At 45.5% G+C, this 20,190-nt stretch overlaps 1 protein-coding gene across 1 annotated transcript in view; it reads right to left on the reverse strand.

Moving 5' to 3' along the window:
- The window catches only part of LOC143436791 (ena/VASP-like protein), a 122,995-nt gene extending 110,653 nt beyond the window's left edge, over nt 1-12,342 (reverse strand). The window contains exon 1 of the mRNA XM_076921207.1: nt 12,145-12,342. Within this exon, the coding sequence (XP_076777322.1) occupies nt 12,145-12,149 (5 nt within the window). The 5' untranslated portion in view covers nt 12,150-12,342. The remainder of the gene's footprint in view (nt 1-12,144) is intronic.
- Nucleotides 12,343-20,190: the final 7,848 nt, after the last annotated feature.

Consider the following 20,190-nt stretch of genomic DNA (forward strand, 5'->3'; position numbering starts at 1 on the left):
AATTAAACATCAGATATTAATATCATCACCAGAATAAATACCTGTAATAAAGACTGGTGAAGAGAATGGAAAATCCAGAAACACATACAATTGATTATTGTGACAAAAAACAGGACTCTAAGCAGGGAACAAATGGACTTTCTGAGGAGTAGTCCTTGGTGGAAAAACAGGTGGAAAAGGGCAATGCTGAATCCATCTCTCAAACCAGGTTCTAAATGTATCAAAGATCTGAATGTCTGAATAAAACCACACACAAAAGCACATGCATTAGAAATTAAAGAAAACGGCTGACTTCAATCCAGGGGTGTAAAGAGTTCACTGGGTATGATTAAAACCTGAGAAGCAAAGACAAAAAGGACTGAAAACTGAAAAATTAAGAATAATAAACAAGTGATTACAAGAGCCCACTCCTGGCTCTGTGTGGCACCAGTAAGATGCCGTGGCAGCGCCTCCTGTTATTACCACTGAGTACTGGCAGACTCCAGTGGTCAGTATGCTGGGGCTCCCTCTGATGAGTTGGGTGGCAGCCCCTGCATACTGCTCTCCTTTCTTCTCAGCTCTCAGGGTCTACAGGACTGGGCATCTATAGTTACATCTCTCTCTCCACACTTCTCTCACTTTGCCTTGATCTCAGGTTCAACCTTTTGGGAAACATATCCCAAACACTATGGACAAAATAAAGTGGTGTTTTCCTAAAATGCATCAATACAAATACAAAACTTAACATTTCAAAAACACTGCTCAGTGTAGCATTACCCTATGACTTCCATATGGGCTGTGCATGATGGCGTCCATGGAGAGTCGATATGACGGGAGTTACAGTGCAACTATGAATGTGCTTCACAGGCTTACATGTTGAACCCTTGGTCCTCAGTTGCTGCAGCTCTATTTTTCAGTCCTGGAAACTAAGAAGGTAGGGCCAGGCTGGAAAGAGGTCACTGCAGGCATGTCCCTGGGGATAGTATCTTGTCCCCAGGACCCTTTTCCTTTATGTCCACCTCCTTCTGAAATTAGGGTAAAGCTGCTACCTACATGCTCCCAGCCCCATGGGTTTCTGCACATGTGCAAAGGGCCAAACCACCCTCTAAACTACATTCCTGTCCCTGGCAGGTCCCCTGTCTACCACTCCCTTGCAATGCACTCAATAATTGTTGATGAACAAAAAACAAAAGAATTTGGGTTTTTCCCCCTACTCTGAACAACAGTTTTCTTTCGTTACATTATTTCTGTGAGGTCTTATGTCACTGTGAAAAGAGCAGCACAGAGGGAAGAGAGACAGCTAGCAGAAAGAAAGAAGGGATATGACATGAGCAGGTGACCAAGGCCCTGGTCAGTCTAGTGTCTACACTCAGAAGAGCAGACGAAACCAGCACTTCACCTCTGCATCTGTATCACCTCCAAATTTAAAATCCTAGGAAAATAAATCACAGGGAAAACAGCAGACAAGCCCCAATGGTAGGGAATCCTTTAATATGGCCCACCAGTGGTCCTCCAAAGTAGTCAAGGCGAATGAAAGAAAGCAAAAGCCAGGGGCTGACAGTTCAACGGTTCAGAGCACAGTGTGCTCTTCCAGAGCATTTGAACATCCATGTTAGACAGCTCAAAATCCTCTCTAACGCCGGTCAGTCCATACCTCTGGCCTCTACAGGCACATGTGCACAAGCACGGAAACACACAAAGTCATAATTAAAAATTTTAAATAAATCTTTAAAAAAACAAAATGAATGTGTGATGAACTTTCAGCCTAAGGAACAGAAAAAGCACACAAAGCACAAAGCAAAGGGAATGTGAAGGAACACAGGCTTCAGCAACGTTTCAGCAGCAACCTGACAATACTGCACTAGAAGGCGAGAGGCACTGAGCAGGGAGGAGTGCATGGAACTGGACTATCTCTCTGCAGCCTTCCTACAGAGCTGAACTCCTGCGACATGGGGATCCTTCTTCCCCTCCCCCTTCCTAGAGAGAGGGACCTGGGATCTTCATCTGGAATGATACACACAACCTCCTTTGCTTCTGATGATTCCCACGCACAGCAGAGTTGAGGAACAGCTGGGATATTGAGTGTTACAGTCCTTACAAAGGGCATAATGGGGAAAATCCACCATGTCATCAAACAAATTCCTCATGGCAGCAATATGACAACAGACAAAGGCACTGCCACCCAGCAATACGTTAATTCTCTCAGCACAATGAAAACAGCTTGTGTCCCGTGCCAGTGTCTACCAATTGACGTGGCTGTCTGCAGTATCATTAATTAGGAGAATTCAAGCCAAGCTGAATGATGCCACAGTAAACCATCCACTTCAGTTGTATTAGTGCCAACCTTTACAAAGCATCTACCAAGATCCAGGCACGGTGGTAGGTTCCATGGAGCCAACAGACATCAAAGGAAGTGCCATTTCTGCCTTTGTAAACCCTGTGATGTTACAGGGAAAACTTAAGTATCGAAGACATTTATATATGAGAAAACACAGGACAGTCCAAAGGCAACTAACAGGGAAGGTCCTTCATTCAGGCTACAGGGCAAGGACCACTTTCATACAGAAGGAACATATAAGCTTTAAATTGTTTTTGAAGGAGGCAGGAAGTCCTGGGAACACTACAGAGCTAGGGACACTACAGAGCTAAATCCCCAACTCTAGGTCTGAAGGCTAAGAGATTAGCAAGGTGACAAAGGCAGTACTTTGATCACCTGTGTGATTTAGTTCATCAGACTTTTTCTCACCTAAGGGTTCTTTCCTAGAGAGGCTGATATGACAATGAGCACGGCTCACAGAAGCTGCAGTATGGCAAGACAGAATGTTTACAGGAGAGGGTGGTGGGGTAGAACCTTTAAAGACCAGGCTCAGGGCAGACGACAGTAGGTGTGAAGAGGCTACCTAAATACCAAGCTTGTATAAGCTCAACTGTCTATGGTCTCTGAAGATGCAAAGGAGACATGTGTGGAGCTGTACAAAAGCATGTCTCACAGTGAGAGTAAGAGGCACACACTGACTCAGGTCTCTTGTTGGGCATGGATCTTGTGAGTTTTAGAGCTAAGTGTGCTCAGATGCCGTATGTATTTTCTTAATCTGCACTTTTGGTACCATTTTCTTCTCTGCCCATAAACAAGATCTCCTCTCTTACCTTTAACAGTTGCCTCAGGTGACTTTTATAGAACTATGGCCCTGACTCACTTTTAGAGCTGAAGTATCTGTCAGGCATGGTGGCACATGCCTTCCTGAATCCCAGCATTTAGGAAGCTAAGGCAGGCGGACTGTGAATTTCAGGCCAGTCTATGTAACAACAACAAACCAAGGACAGGAGATGTAGCTTAGTGGCGGCCTGCTTATCTAACATGTGCAAAACCTGGGTTTGTTCCCAGCACAAAAATTAAATAAGTAACTAATAAAGACTGAGGAAGCAATGACAACTTCTGTTTCTATCCTCAATTATCACACATGGAGGACATTATATTGTGACCTGACAAAACGACAGAATATCTGAACTCAGAATCACTCTACATTTTCCAGAAATTATTGTCTTCACAGATAAAACTGTGATAGAACAGGTATATATCACAGAGGAGAACTTTTAGTATGTTCTCATCTGATGGCACAAAACCCTAGGAAGTGAGATTGTCAGATTTATAGTTCATTTGCAAATGGAGGGCCATAGAAGTTAAATTACTTGTTCAATATGAGTTAGCTACTAGGCAGCAGCCTGGGGTAAATCCAAGCTGCCTGACTAAATCAAGGGCTACTTAAAGTATATGGGAATAAATTAAGCTCAAATTTATAAATACAAACAAAAAGTTTGTTTTCGTTCACACAGCTCTAAAGACCAGGGCACTCTACCTTCATATTTAACACCCACAGAAGAACTGGGAACAGGGCTCCCCACCTCTAGAGGACAGATGGAATTATGCTATTCTAGTCAATCCTAGGCTCCTTCCTTCCCTTACTCCCATCCCCTTTATGATTTAGCATCTTTAATTATTTATCTATGTCATACATATATGTGATTAACTTTAGTCCTCTTCACTCCCTCTTACCCAGCTTCATTCTCCCTCACCCCTTCTCCCACTGAGACCCTGAAACCCCAAAACATTCTTCACAGCAAGCTCCCCTCCTGGTTGTCATGTGTCCGTGTGTATGTGACTCAGAGTTGGAAAAGGGCTGCCTCCAGAAGCATGGGTAGGAGGCTATCTACTAAAGCATGGGCATCATATCTGTGGTACAGCAATGAAGGAAAACACCCCTTCCCTAGCCACCGCAGCTGTCCCACAGAGACGGGTGGGGTCTTATGAGCCCTTCCCCATTCTAGGATGGAATGTTGTTGGCCCTAGGTTTGTCCAGGTCTTCTGCAGGACATCAGAGGTGCTGAGTTTAAAAGTGTATCAGCCATGCCATGCCCAGAAGACATCATTTCAAAGCACATCTCCCCAACCTCTGGCCCTGACAGTCTTTCTGTGATGTTCCCTGAGCCTTGGAAGGTGGAGAGTGTGTGTGTGCACAAGTGTGTGTGAGCATATATGTATGTGTGTGTATGCATGTGTGAGTGTGTACATGTCAGCAGGTGTATGTTTGTGTGCACGTGTGTGTGACTGATGTCTCATTTAGAGCCAAGCACTCCCGTCACTTATTGTCTCAGCTTTGGCCAGTCGTGGTCTCTGCATTAACTGCTGTGGTCACCTTACAAACCTTACTTTTGTCCTTTCTTTGTTTTAAGAGAGAACATCTAACTTGAGCCTCTGGGATTAAACTTGCTTTCCCAGCTTTATCTTCTCTCATTTAGACTTACCGCTCTGGTAGGATGTAGACAGCCCTTAAAATGTTTATCCTCTTTGGCCCCAGCAGTCCAGTTGCTAACTTACCTTGAGGAAATAATCAGAGGCACAGCCAGATATTCATCTCAGGGTTACTTACAATGATGAAGCTGTGAGGGCAAGTGTGTGTGCACGAGCATGTGTGTGCATGTGCCTGGGCGCTGGTAAATCCTGGTGTGCTGTGTAGACTGCAGCTACTACAAACATTCCCAGAAAAGACTTAAGAAAGGGAAGAAAATGCATTTGTCAGAGGTAAGATGCCTGACAAATAATGTCAGGAGCCCCAGGCTTACTCAAATGTTATGCCTAAAGGGGGAGAGATAACAGATCCACTGCTAACTTTTTTAAATAACTTTTTAAATGTAGCCCAGACTGAACTCAAACTCAGTCCTCCTGCCTCTGCCCCAGTGCTGGTTAGAAGAGAGTGGGCCACCACATACCTTCAGTGCTGACTTTTGTTGTCTTCTTTATACCTGATTTCAGGTTCTCCACATTAAACACACACATTTAAACCAGGAAGAAATATTTTTCAAAAGGTAAGAAAAATTTCCACTAGAAAATCACTTCTGTGGAGGTGATTCTCTTATACTCTGAAGGAGAGACCTCTACTTCTGACTGTTTCAGGGGAGTTGCAAGGTCATTGGCTGAAGGTGCTCTGTTCTAAGCTACTACTCATCTGAGTGCAGCATTTAGACCTACCCACAACTCAAGAGACTCTTCACCTAGTGTAGAAACTATTGTAGGGTTTCTCAAACTTATGTGTACAAATTCCCCTTGGAGAAGAAAATCCCAAAGGGAACAATGTTGGTTTAATTTATGTCTCATGTCTATAAAAGTAGATGAGCAAAATAAAAAATATAGATTAAATCAAATAAAGCCAGCACAATTCAGTAACAATACTTTTGTGAGTCTCTGATTAATCTACTAACTGATTTTTGATTGATGTTGTAGCACTTAAAGTAGAATCCAGGGCCTATCATGAGCTCGGCAAACTCTCTACCTCTGAACTACACGCCCAGAAGTGACATTAGTTTAATATAAGAAAGCTATTGCTCAAATTAAAGTCACTGTCCATAAGGTAAAATGACATCAGCCCTAAATCAGGAACCTAGAAACACACACACAGACGAGAGCGAGAGCGAGAGCGAGAGCGAGAGCGAGAGCGAGAGCGAGAGCGAGAGCGAGAGCGAGAGAGAGAGAGAGAGAGAGAGAGAGAGACCGGCCTAGGCCCTTTACAACTGATCTTAACAACATCTAGGAAATGCCTGTGGACCCTCCACCTGCAGCAGTAAGTCCAGAAAGGCACTTGGCCTGTCCATGTTAGTGAGAAGACAGTGGTGATGGATGAGCGAGGCCTGTTTGCGGCTGTGCATCTTACACTATGCTCTACTATGCTCTACATGACACATTCTACATGATGTACACTGGCACAGCATGCCGCTGGGTCACATGAGATTTTCCCAATACATACAGGCCTGCTCATATGCCTTATCCATGCAGCTGGCCCTGGCAGAGGCAGGTAAGCTTTCTGAGGATTGCAGGATCCTCACTTCTTCAGACAATACAGCTCCAGTCATACAGCTTTGGATTTTGTCAATGGCTTGCTTGTGCTGACATCCAATCCAAGAGCACACTCGTGCTCTGCGGCCATTTCCTCTGAATTGAAACATCCCCTCCTGAGACTCAGCAAAGTCACTAAGGAGGCTGGGAAAGATTGAACAAAGCACTTCTCAGATTATACAAGGAGTAAACAATCACTGGGGCTAAGAAAGCCCTGGGGTAGGGCTGCCTGCCAGTTATATGGAGAACTCCAGAGGTGCAGTGGCCCAAGTCGCTGTTCATAGCCCCTGATAAACTCTTAGGGTCACCTCACTGGAATTGGTTGGAATCACTCTTTGGTCTGTCGCTGGTTCCCTTGGGAGTATAAACAGACATTTACTCACATCTCCCCAGAAAACTGCATAACTGCTGACATCTCCACATAAATTACTGCTGCAGTCAAGTACCTGACCAGGAATTCTGAAGAAGACAAAAACCCCACCCAATTAAAAGGGCAAATTTATAGACAAAACTATCCTAAGTATAAAAATGATAGAAAAAAAAAAAACCACTAGGATAATGACTCAATGCCATAAAAAAAAAAATTAAAGTTCTACATATCACATATTTTAAAGATAAAAAGGTAGAGTGGGAAATGTTTACAGAAGACAAGATTCCCTACAGACAAACGACTAAAGCATATAAGCAAGACGAGCCCAGGGATGCTTTCATAAACACAAAAGGAGCCCTGCAAATTTCTATTGGTTTTTCAGGAGTGAGGACCACTCGCTGGATGGTCTGGAGGACTTAGTTCTTGGCCTGTAGGAATTGACAAAGCCAGTATCAGAACGGAGTTACAGAGGTCGAGACAAGAGAATTACAAGCTTGAGATACAGACTTCCAGCCTTGGTCACATAGCAAGACTCTGTCTCAGAAAGCCAACTCCAACCACACAAAAAAAGAACAGAATGAAACTGGAAGACACTCACCAAGTATCTGTTCTTGCAGAGAGAGGGAAATCCCCACACCTTAGAGGTCACAAAAGCCTTCTTCTTCTTTTTTTTTAATCTTGTAAATTGTTTTCTTTCTGAGATGCAGATCTCACAATGCTGTCTAGTCAGAATTCAAACTCGTCTGCTCAAGTGACCCTCTCACCTCAGACCCTGGGAGTTTCAGGTGCTCCCCACCTGGCTCCTGTATGCTGATCACTGGGAGGTGACAGTGGAAGACAAACAGTTTATATTCCTATACTTAAAAATAACTAAATCAACAGACAAAAGGATCCCTGTACTATCTGCAAAAACTAAATACTTCAGGCCAGGGTAAATATAAGTGTTACAGATGCCCAGCTATCAGTATTTTCAACAATGAATCGAGTTAAATTAATTTAAAACTATGTTTAAAATGAATTGCAAAGAGGAGAAATAAGAGAGTGAGCAACTCCTCCTGGAAGTCACTTTTGAGAACTTTTATTTCTATAATCTGCCTTCTTACTCTAATGGGGATTGTACTACTTCTGGTCAAACGTTGCAGATTCACCTCAAGAAGATACCATGAAAAAATGAGTTTTTATCAAACAAACAACTAAAGAAACCACACAGGAGAAATATACAAGCATGAAACAAGAAGTACCACCACCCCAACCTGAAATCTTTGATTTATACTCCTGAGCTGAAATGACATTTTTAAAATTAATTATGTATTAAGGAGTCCAAGTTTGTTTTGTTTTGTTTTGTTTTTCAATGATGCACGAACATTTAACAAACTAATAGCGACTAGACAACTGGATGCAGCTGGGGCAAGCAGACAGCTGGTACTATTCTCCACAGCTCCTATTACTTGGCAGCATAAATCTCCAGAACTAAATTTTGACTTGAAGTGGCCCTGGAAAAAATGCAAAACCCAAGTAATTTTGTTTCTGATAATTGTGGACTAGGTAAATCAGAAGAATCCATTAGCTAACAGAAACATAAACACCAAGGAAAAGATGGCAGCCGCTTGCTTGGAGCCACTGCAGTAGTGAGAAGGTACGTATGCTCTTTGTCAGTCTGACACAACTAAAGTTACCTGGAAAGACAGGACCTCATATGAGGAACTGCCTCCATCACACTGGCCTGTAGGCAAATCTGTGGGTGCATTTTCTTAATTAATGATTGATGTGGAAGGGCCCAGTCCACTGTGAGCAGTGCCAGCTCTGGGCGGGTGGTCCTGGCTATGTCAGAAAGCAGCTGAGCAAGCCAGGAGAGGCAAGCCAGTAAGCAGTGGTGGTCTCTGCTTCAGGTCCAGACTCCAGTTTCCTGTTGGCTCCCCTGACAATGGACTTTAACCCATAAGCCAAATAGCCCCACGTTGCTTTTGATCAGAATATTTTATCACAGCAACAGAAAAGCAAACTAGAACAGAACTTCTTCCTAAAAGCATTGGGTGCTTCTGAAAAGAAGGTTAAGGCTTCGTCTGGGGTGGTGGCGAGTGAAGGTGTTGGTGAGGAGTAATCACTGGGGCAGAAGGATGAACAGAACAGGCTGGTCCTCCAATGGAATGAAACTCAGATCAGAAACATTTCAGTCCCTGAAACTGGACCAAGAAGACCCCACAGTGGAGCAAATGTGAATTACCTCTAGAGGGCAAAAACATCATCATCTGCCTCAGATTACTTTTAAAAACTAGTTGTGGCCAGCACATATTTTAGAAGGAGAAGAAAGAAGAGGAGGAGGAGAAGACAATGACTAGGCACACAGGAGCAACAATACCCATAAAATCAGCAGAAAAGGGCCTGGAAATGATTCAGTATGGACACTGTGTATCAAACACAGACAGCCATCATGTCGATAATTGTGCATTCAGAGAGATACAAGACAAGGCTGAGAAGCTGAGCAGATAACTGGAAACTATAAAAGACAGCCAGACTGTGATTTGAAAGATGCAGTGACTGAGTTAAAACCACAATGGATAGTTTCAACAACAGTTTCTATAAAGCAGAAGAGATAACTGAAGAGCTATCAAAAAAGAAGACACAGGGGTAAATAAAAAGGGTAAAGGAGGAAGGAGAAATAGGTATTTATAAAATGGTCTGCATAAATAATTTCAGTCCTACAGCAAATGTAAGAGAAAATGGGGAAAGGCAGTCCTAACAGCTGGTGCGGAGAAAGCTATGAAACATGAATCCATAGATTATAGAAGTCATATGACCAGCACTCAGGGGGCAGAGGTAGAGAGATCGCTCTGAGTTTGGGGCTAGCCTGGTCTATAGAAGGAGTTCCAAGATAGTCAAGGCTAGGAGGAGAACCATCTCAAACTAGAAAAGAATGAGGAGGAGAAGGAAGAGGAGGAAGAAGAGGAGGAAAAAGGCATAGGAACCCAGCTATAAAAGATACATAAAGATAAAAACACACAGGAGACTGATACTGGGCAGTGCCATACACTTGTCATCCCAGCTCTTAGAGGCTGAGCACAACCAAGGAGGTGAAACCAGCCTGGGTTATAGTGTGACCTCCTATCTCAAAACAAAACAATAAACCAAAAACCAAGAAGCAGACAAAGCAAGAATACTCTCAGAACATGTGAAACATGTTACATAACATAGCAAGTGACAACAGGAACAGTCAAATCAGACTATAAGACAACTTTAAAGGCTTAAGCAAGGGAAGTCCTGAGTTCTGAAACTAATCAATGAAAGGATTCTTTTAAGTGGAGGAAAAAGGTTCTAACAGGAATGGTTGTAGAACTCTGTGGATAGTCTAAAAACCAATGAACTACTGCATGCTTCATGGATGCTTTGTGATATGAGTTACGTCTCAATGAAATTGTTTATAAACCAGAAGAAGGTCGAGGATAAACATTTTCAAACAAAGTCTAACAATCTGTGCCAGCAGAGTCTACTATAAAAAGTACTAAAGGGACCGGGCTGTCCATGTACACTCACAATCCCAGCAGACAGAAAGATACTGAGTTCCAGGTCAGCCAGAGCTACTGTGGTCCTGGCCAGCCTGAGACCCTGCTCAAACACAACAAAAGCAAAGACCAAGGAAATGGTTCTGAGGATAAACTGCTTGCCAGGCAAGCATGAAGGAGGTCTATCCACATAACCCATATCAAAGTAAGTGGGTGTGGCAGCTTCCCTACAATTCTGTTAGAAGGAAACAGGACCATAGACGGTTAGTGGCCAGCTGTGGGTTCAACTGAGAGACCCCACCTCAATGACGAAACTGGAAAGCAACTCCCAATGCCAACCCCAGGCCTGGGTGTGCCTCTCCACAGACATGTATGCACACATGCACATATATACAAAGAAGATACAGAAAGCAAACAAACAAAAGCTTCAGATAGCCATCGGTGGATGCATGCAAGACCCTTGGTCTGATAGTCCCAACATTCCACTAGGCAGAAAGACACTAAAAGATGTTCTTTAGACAGACAGAAACGACCCCAAAAGGAAGAATGGAAAGTGACAAAAGTGCCATTGCAGTTGAGGGAAGCGGTGATCTTAGTAAATAGTAAGAAACAAATCACGCCAGGTAAAAGTAAAACATAATTCCTTTTTCCCGTTACACAAAAACCAATTCCAAATGGACGATATCATTTCATGTGAGAGCAAAATATTAAGATTTCAACAAAATGTTAGCAAGCCATCGTCTTCACTTAGGAACAGGAAACTCTACCAATTAGGAAGAAGACAACCCCTCAAGCTAAACTGGAGAATATTTAAACAGACACTTTATAAAACTATGCCAAACAAACACAAATGGACAATCAGACTCTTTAGTCAACCAGAAACGGCGAATTAAAACCCTGATGGAATGTCGCTTCATACTCACCAGAATGGCTAAAATTTCACACAGACAATACCAAAGGGTGTCAGGGATTTTAAACAAGGGTTATTAAATTCTTGCTGGTATAAACTGGTAACATGACTTTAGGAATTTAGTTCTATCCACTACAACAAAAGATATACATGATCTTATGTTAAAAAAAAAAAACCAACCTACTTGTAGCTAGGCAAAATATATACTCAATAGAAATGAATGCTTTAGGAGATCCACTGGCATATTCACTGCAACGTTAATAGCCAAAAGCTACAAACAACTCAAAAGTCTACTAACATTAGTAGAATGAATAAAGTGTGCACTATCTATACTATGCAGGGCAGTAGAAAAATAGAAACATGATGGACGAACTTCAGAAATACCTTTGATGAAAGAAGGGAGACACAAAAATTGCATAGTGCGTTATTTGATTTATACAGTTCACGAAACAAGTGAAACGAATCTACCATTGGACAGTACAGTGGTTAAGAAAGATGGGTCTAGAAGGAAAAAAATGCACAGGAAAAAAAAAATAAATAAAAACCACTGCCATGCGCCCCGCCCCCCCACCCCACCCCACCCCAGAATGCAGGCTAAGGTTAGTCTGGAAAGGAAGGCTGGGTGCAGCGAATGAAGAGGGCACGCGAGTTTCTGGGTGTTGACAAGGTTCTGGCTGAGGGGCACATCAAAAGCCGTACCTTTTGGGGTTACACACTCTGAGGGTTTGCAAGAGAAAGCGGACAGGTCAAAAGAGAAAGGTGGAGAGGAGAGCGCCCTGATGGAGAAGAGCTACAGATGGCAAAGTGAGCAGGACCGCCGCTGCGGCGCGCGAGAAGACACCGCAAGGCGGGCGCGGCCTCCCGCGGACCCCGCGGCCTGAGCGTCTTCGGGTGGTTGGGCCGCCGGCAGGGGGCTCCGGGGCCGCCTCGATGCTCGGGTACCCCGCCCTCCACGCCGGGCGCTCGAGGCCTCGCTGCGCTCGAGGCCCCGACTCACCTCATCGTGGCTGCCGGGCGGGCACGGGGCCGGGGATGAAGGCGCGGCGCGACGGGGCGCTAGCGGGGCAGCCGGCCCCGGGCGCGGCGGCTCCGCGTCTGGCTGGGCTGCAGGCGGCGGCGGGGGCTCATCTTCTCCGGCGGGCGTCCGGGCCGCTAGCTGCGAGGCAGCGCGGCCGCGGCGGCGGCGGCGGCGACTGACAGCTGGGCCCCGGCCCCTGCCATCTTGGCGGGCGCGCGTGCCCGGGCCGGCGCGTGCGCGTGCCGCCCGCCCGCCGACCGGCCGTGGGAGGGGGCGAGCGGCGGGGTCTCGCGGGCGGGAGCGAGCACGCGCGTCCGCCGGAGACTCGGGGCGGCGGCCGGAGGATGGGGTGCGGGGTGCACGCGGGGCGGAGGGGCCCCCCGCCCGCTGAGGGGATTGCACGCGCCGACGCCCCTCGGTCCGCGGCCGCGAAGGGAATGAGCGCGCGCCGCAGCGAAGCTCCACACAAAAGGCGCGGGGCTCCGCGGTCCGCGCCTCTAAGAGGGAGGAGCGTGAGGGGGCGGGACAGGGGTGTGGCCCAGGTCCAGAGGGGCGGGGCGAACCTTTGTGGAAAGGGTGGCTGGGCAATCGGGCCTGGGGGTAAGACAGGGGGCGTGGCCTAAAGTCCCAAAGGAGAAACCATAGCTTAGAGGAACAGGTTAATTTAGTGAGTTCCAGAACCTTGTCTGCAAGAGAAAGACCAGGGACGACCTTAGCGAGAAAGCTTAGGTATCTCAGGTCTAGGAGATCCCTGGAGGAAGGTGTTAGTAGGGAGAAACAAAGCGGAGCTCCGCCGAAAAGCCTAGAGGGTCGTGGACCTGGGGCAGGGGATTGGGGTGTAGACCTGAAGCAAGGCGGCAGATTGAGGTGGAGACCCCACAAAATCCCTGGCGGTGGAGGAGCTGTAGAAGGAAGGGTAGTAGGTGGAGAGGCTTAGGACGAAGGGTGTGTTTTGTGAGACAAGGCTAAGCAGGGAGAGTGCCAGGTGGCACATGGAGCCCTACTGCTTTCCAGTGCATTCAGAACAGAGCATTATGGGCTGAAAGATGCAATCTTGAACGGATTCCTTGGTCTGCAACACTGTTAGCATTGCCTGAACCTCATTTGTTCCCTTCTTCCTGGGATCCAGATTGGTTTCTTTGTTACAGAAGAGCCTTGTCACATTCTAAGAGTTATGAAAACAGTCAGGCCTCAGGTCACCTGAAGGCATTCCAGGTGTCCTCAGGAGAGTCCTGGTTGGTGCATACTTTGAATCCAGCCAGGCATTGTGTTCTTCCTGAATGTGGCTACCAATCTCCAGGTGTCTGTCTCCTAAGGTCTAACAAGTTGTTATTCTGTGACTTGAAGGAAATAATCAGTTGGTGGGTCTGCTGTAAAGACTCTGTCTTTCCTCTGCACTCCACACTAAAATCACTGACACTGAGGAGAAACCAGTTTTCAAAGCCAAGGGCTAGTAGCCTCCAGAAAGAAATCTTTTTGAGGTCACATGTTTCAAAAAAATGTTAGCTTTTTGTAACATTTTGTATCAGAAGAGTGGAAAACACAAGTTCTTCTACCTCCATGGAGTGAAGCCTTCATTCTGCTTTGCTAAATAGAGGTTGGTTTCAAAAAGTCTAGCTGTTAGGGAAAGAGGAAGGACAGGTGGGGGAGGAGGAGGAACGTGAGCAAGTCCCTTTCAGAGTCTGTTTCCTACTGACCTTGGTGTCTCAACTGATCCTCAGCAGCCTGTAAGGTGAGCTCTAGGATTCACACCTATTGGATGAGGAACTAAGAGAGGTTTGAGCATACTTGGCATTCAGTGTGGAGCCTCCACCTCTGCAGGCACCGTAGGGCTGGTTTAGACAAAGATCAGCATCCTCACAGGGAAACAGGACACAGCAGAGGATGGGAGTGGCCCCTGTCTGTCTTGCTTCGGCCCTTCCTGAAACTCATGGAGCACTCTGATGAAAAAAAAAAAAAACAGACTGCAGAGACCTCCTTAGGACATGAGCTGCTGGTTTTAGGAATTCATTGAGTGTTGTGGGGACAATGACTTGTCCTTTGTCAGAATGCCTATCCCCTTATCTATGGAAGTACTTGCAGTGGCTAGCAGGACAGACTGACAAAGGATGCTGTGTTCCTTTCTGGCAAGAAATAAAAATCACCTTTGATCCATTTTGCTCTCACAACTTGAGGTTCGCCCGGGGTTTCCGTTTTTTTTGACTCCTCGCTTGAGTTCTTCAGCTCCTCGGGTGACTCTCCTTGAGATTATGATTACGTTGCACAGCTTGAAGGGAGACAGTTTCTACACTATGGCCTCGAAGCCCTACTTGGGAACGTACCAAGACAAGAAACATTTGACCAGAAGCTGGATTGGTGGGGTGGGAGGGAACCTTCAGTTAGCTGTCCAGCAGGTTCTGTGGGCCTGAAGAAGAGGCTAAAACTCATGGCTGTTGCAATCCTGCCTGGAGCTAAGCTGAGGGTTCCCACCATTTAAGATAAAGCCAACTGCATTCCTGGGGCAGACTGGCCGGAAACTCTGGAGGAGCATTATGATGGTGTTTCAATGTGTCTCCCAAAGAGTATGTTTTGGGAACTTAGTATCCAATGCAGCAACATGGGACCTCAGAGGAGGTCACTGGGCCACAGGGCTCTCTGCCCTTACTTGGCTTAATGATGATTTTCAAAGGGCTGGAGGCTGCAAATTGAATGTTCATGTGAGCAAATTGAAGGCCTTTACCCACTGAGCCATCTGGCCAGCTCAAGTCAAGAAGACACTAAAGGAGAACAATCTGAGTACAAGAAATACTTCTTGTGACCAGACATTTCATACATAATTTCAAATATTCAGGAAATTAACTAGAAGCAGCCAAATAATAATAAAACAGAAGAGTCCCTGCTTTAGCATAAAAGTTGGCATGCTTTTCTGTTATCAGCTCAAAAACAAAGCCATCATCGCAGAGGGAATAAGAGAGAGTTTATTCTGGAGCCAAATGTGCATGACCATGACTAGAGAAGGCAGATTTACCCCAAATACCATGTTCCTACGTGCTAACAGCTTCCAGAAGTTTTTAGAGTTGCAAAAGAGGGCTGGAGACACGGCTCAGCGGTTAAAAGCACCAGGCTGCTCTTCCAGAGGAACAGGTTCAATTCCCAGCACCCACGTGGCAGCTCACAACTGGCTGTAACTCCAGTTCCCAGGAGATCAGACACCCTCTCACACAGACATACACGCAAGCAAAACACACCAACGGACATAAAAATAAAGGTATATCTTTAGAGTGGCAAAACAAGAGAAAGTAATAGATCAAGGCATTTTCCAAACGAGCAGTGGAAACCTCAGGTGGGCGGTTACAGCACCTCTGTCTCAGACGCTATCGGACGGCGCTCTTAGCCTTTGGCTTGTTGGATGATAGTGGACAGGAAGTGGGATGAAGCCATAGAACCTCAAGGCCCATCTGTAATGAGCCCTTCTTCCTGCAAGCAAGACCTCCTAGGATTCCACATTCTTCCAATTTAGGACCAATTCTTAAACACATGAGCCCATGACACACACCACACTGTGAGTACCTTTATCTGTACTTCCAGCCTTCGGAACTGTGAGAAAATAGGTAGCTGTTGTTTAGACACAGACCTGTGGTGTTTCGTCATGGCAGCCCTAGAGGATCAGGTTCCTTTGGCGAGATGAGAAAAATGATCTAAGAGTAATAGTGACAGCGGCACATTCTAGACTACGCTAAAAACCACTCAGTGTGTACTTACACCAAGCGAGCTTGATAGAAAGCAAAATCCTAGCTCAGTGAAGTTGGGAAAAACAAACAAACAAGCAAGCCAAACCTCAGAACTTGTGGCTAGGCTTCTAGCTCTAAGCCTCAATGAAGAACCCGAGGGCCAGTCAGATTCTCTTTCGCACTATGCATGTCTGTTGCTGACACGGCAAGTAAAGAAGAAACAGACCTGGGCAGTGCACAACGGAGCACATTATAACCTTACGGTTCTGCAAATGACTGACGCAGGGGTGGCAGGGAGGTTTGGAGAACCTGTGTCCCTCACATGTCCACATGTGAGACGCTGCCCACACGCCTTGACTCATGCTCACAGGCAGAGACCATGTTCAAAGGCCACCTCAGGTTTGTCTTTTTCAAGTAGCATATGGATCTTATTGCTATGGTTACTCCCTCTGACTTTCTCTTTGGTGACTTCCCACTGAGAACCTTATGAGTACATGGGACCCAGGGGTGACACATGTAGCACCCCCCAACCCCAGATTTTAAGGCTGCTGGGGTTTTGAGATATTCTGTCCACCAAGAGTTCATATATGTATTAGAGGCTTGGTCCTTAGGGTGGCCATGTTGTGAGCAGGGGGAGCTTTAAGAGATGGGGCTTCCTCAGAGGTCATTAGGTCACTGGGGTTGCTGCCCTTGGAAAGGACAAAAGTGTTCTTTCAACACCCTGGTTAGTTCATGAAAAGTGGTTATGGTAAAAGAACAAGACCAGAGCTTCTCAAACTCTGATACTCTGTGCTCTCACTCAGGTGCCCTCAACAGAAGTAGTAACCAGCAGTTTGGACTACCAACTTCAATACTGCTCAGTAAACCTCTTTACTTGATACATTACTTAGCCTCAGACATTTTGTGATAGCATAGAAAACAGGTTACCACAAAGGTAACCTGCTCTGACAAGCAGTTCTAATTCCCCTTTGCCATGTAACCTGCAGCTCAGGTTCTAGGGTCAGACATCCTAGGATGGGCAAAGTCACTTCTGTATATGAGAAATGTGATCTCTTCCGCGGACACTGGAGTTTCTTATCCTTGAAGTTTGGAAATCTCAGAAGAGGGCTGGAGAGATGTCTCAGCACATAAGAATACTTGGTTTTTGCAGAGGACCTGAGTTCAGTTCCCATGATGCATTACAACCATACGTGACTCAAGTTTCAGGGATCCAATGCTTTTTCTTCTGACTTCTACAGGCACATAAGGCACACACTTAGACACACAGAGGTAGAACATTCATACAAATAAAATAAGTAATTTTAAAGAAGCCTCAGGAATGTAATAAAGCCATACATAATCACAAAATATGGTTAAAATTAGCTATACAAAATACTTGTGGTGGTTTGTATATGCTTGGCCCAGGGAGTGGCACTGTTTGGAGGTGTGGCCTTCTTGGAGTAGATGTGTCATTGTGGGTGTGGGCTTTACTATCCTAGTCCTAGCTGCCTGGAAGCCAGTATTCTGCTAGCAGCCTTCAGATGAAGATGTAGAACTCTCAGCTCCTCCTGCACCATGCCTGCCTGGATACTGCCCTGTTCCCGCCTTGATGATAATGGACTGACCCTCTGAACTTGTAAGCCAGGCCCAATTAAATGTTGTCCTTTGTAAGACTTGCCTTGGTCATGGTATCTGTTCACAGCAGTAACGCCCTAACTAAGACAATACTCTTAAATAATTTTACCTTAAAGAAGTTGTTGTAACAACTACAAATGAGCACAAAGTTAATGAAGATGGGAAAACATCAAAGCAACAACTGTAGGAGACTATGATGACAAATTAAACCAAATGCATGTAAATAAGGCATTCAAGGTAAAAGTCGGTGTAATACATAGAAAATGACCAAGAGTGTGGCAATAGCTGAGATCATGTTAAAAGCTGAAAATAAAAAATTTGATAACTGAAAAATGAATGTGTACTTCCGGAAGTAATAGAATAGAAACCCCACAAAGTCCAAGAAAGGAAAGAAAAATTAAGTGTAGAAGATTTTACTGGGTCCTCTGGAGCTGGTAGGTTCTGGGAGCAGAACTTGGGTCCTCTGCAGAAGCAGAAAGTGCTTCTAACTGCTGAGCTATCTCTCAAGCTCAAAATGGAAGATTTTATTAAGAATCAAATAGCGAGGTTAAAGTGAACAGACTCGCGGCTCATAACTCGTGCTTGTGAGGGTTTCTCAGAAAACCAGGGTGTGGATAGATGCAGATTGTATGGGCTAGAACCTATGGTCATGGAGCCTGAGAAGACCCAAGACAACAGGCAAAATCCTGATATAAATTAGCTCAAAGGCCTGAGAGGCAAGATCCTTAAGCTATCACAGAAGATAGGGGGCACTGCTGCGGCAGAACAGACTCACCCTCCACCTCTCCATTGGCTTCAGAAGCTCCGATGCTGGAGGAAGCTCTACTGGGAAGATGGGTCTCTTCCCTTACTAGAAAATCCTTCCCTGATGTATCTTAAAGTCTTGCTTCCCTAGCCTTCTGGTAGCCCCTAAGCAGTAAATCAAGCAGACTCAAGAAAGACTGTGTCTGTCTGAAAGGCTTGAAAGCTTGGTGACCACCAACTCCGGAGCTCACCCTGCTCTGACCGTCTCCTAAGGCCTCCTCTGCAGTTCACTGGTTTTGCTTCCTGGTTTCTTAGAACTTTAAAGATGTTCACCGAAGCCAGGCATGGTGGCACACACCTTTAATCTCAACACTGGAGAGGCAGAGGCAGGCAAATCTCTGAGTTCAAGGCCAGTCTGGTCTACATAGTGAGTTCCAAGACAGCGAGAGCTACATAGTAACATCCTGTCTCGGACAAACAACAGAAAAGATGTTCACTGCTGTTAGAAAATGGGTCTGGGGGGGGGTCTCAAGAAAATGACCCCGTAATTCAAGTAAGAGTGAAATGTTACCTTTTCAGAAGGGTACATAGTTGCACGTAAGCTGCTGGGTAAACACTCTTAGTAGGGCTTCCCACTTCTGTTTTCACTGCGGAAAGTTTAGGGGTCCTGGGCCTCACTCTGAATGGCCAAGAGCCTCGGCTCACATTCTTAGGCGATTGGCTAACGCTAAGCAGAGCAGTTGATAAAGTGCAGAAGAGCTTTGGGAGCTGCAGCCTTGGGCACACACTTTGATCTCAGAAAAATGTTGACTGCAGGGGTGGAGGAGGGAACAGAGAAGTCCTGCCAGATGGCGCCTTTATACCGATTTCTTAAAAAAAAAAAAAAAAAAAAAAAAAAAACAAAAAAACAAAAAAAACACCGGAGCTCCCTTTGTTTTTTTTTTTTTTTTTTTTTTTTTTTTTTTTTTTTTTTTTTTTTTTTATCCCTTGATAGAAAAGACAGCACGGTTCACTCACATTTCCCATAATACGTAGCTCCTCTCACAAAACCACAGCTTAGTTTGGAACATAATTTAAACTTACTTTTTTCGAATGACCTAGAAATAGGCAAGGGCTTGGAGCCCACTGGGGCTGGGGCTGGTGAGTCTGGCAGACAGCTTCCTTGCATTCGCTGGCTCTCCTTTGAGCATGAGGAGTTTACTGCCTTTAGGTAAAAAATAGCTTTGGGCACCTTCCACCAGGAAGACACTTTAAAGGGAATAAAGGAGTCATTGCAGCCTACCACGTTGCCACTGAAATTTTAGAATTCATTTTTTTTTCCCCTTCAAACTGTGTCAGGAGACCTCCTTTTACTGGGTAACTCTACCCCTGGACCTTTGCCCCCAAGAAGCAAAAATTCATGATTTTGAGCTAAGCCCAAAGGACAAAGCTGCTGACTACAGTCTTCTGTCAGTGGAAGACACCAGAATCAGGAACAGGTCCTAGAAGAAGGCGTGCAAAACAAGCTCAAAGGCCTATTGTTCTTTGAGAATCACTCAATCTGAGGGTACTGAGTACCAGCTGTGCTAGGTGATGGCGCAGACTGGGTGAATGTGAGGCTGACCTTACAGATTCCATCCAGAAACAAATCCCTGGGATGAGGGGGGAATGCCTTGGCAGAAGAGGGGCACGGGAGGGAGCAGAGGCTAGACTTGGTACTGAAGGCACACTTCCCTCATAAAGTGACTTTGAATCTGAGTTGTGAAAGTCATAGGTAGGGGTGACAGGAGGAAGAACAGGAGACAAGTGAAGCCTGGGCGGTGACAGGAAGTGTTCTAAGGTAGGACAGCCAAAAGCTCAGTGGTGGTATGGTGGTTTGAATAAACACACACACACACACACACACACACACACACACACACACACACACAGAGGTCCACAGAGAGAGGTACTATTAGAAGATACGGCTTTGTAGAAA

Source organism: Arvicanthis niloticus, chromosome 23, assembly GCF_011762505.2.
Source record: "Arvicanthis niloticus isolate mArvNil1 chromosome 23, mArvNil1.pat.X, whole genome shotgun sequence".
NCBI classification, from domain to species: Eukaryota; Metazoa; Chordata; class Mammalia; order Rodentia; family Muridae; genus Arvicanthis; species Arvicanthis niloticus.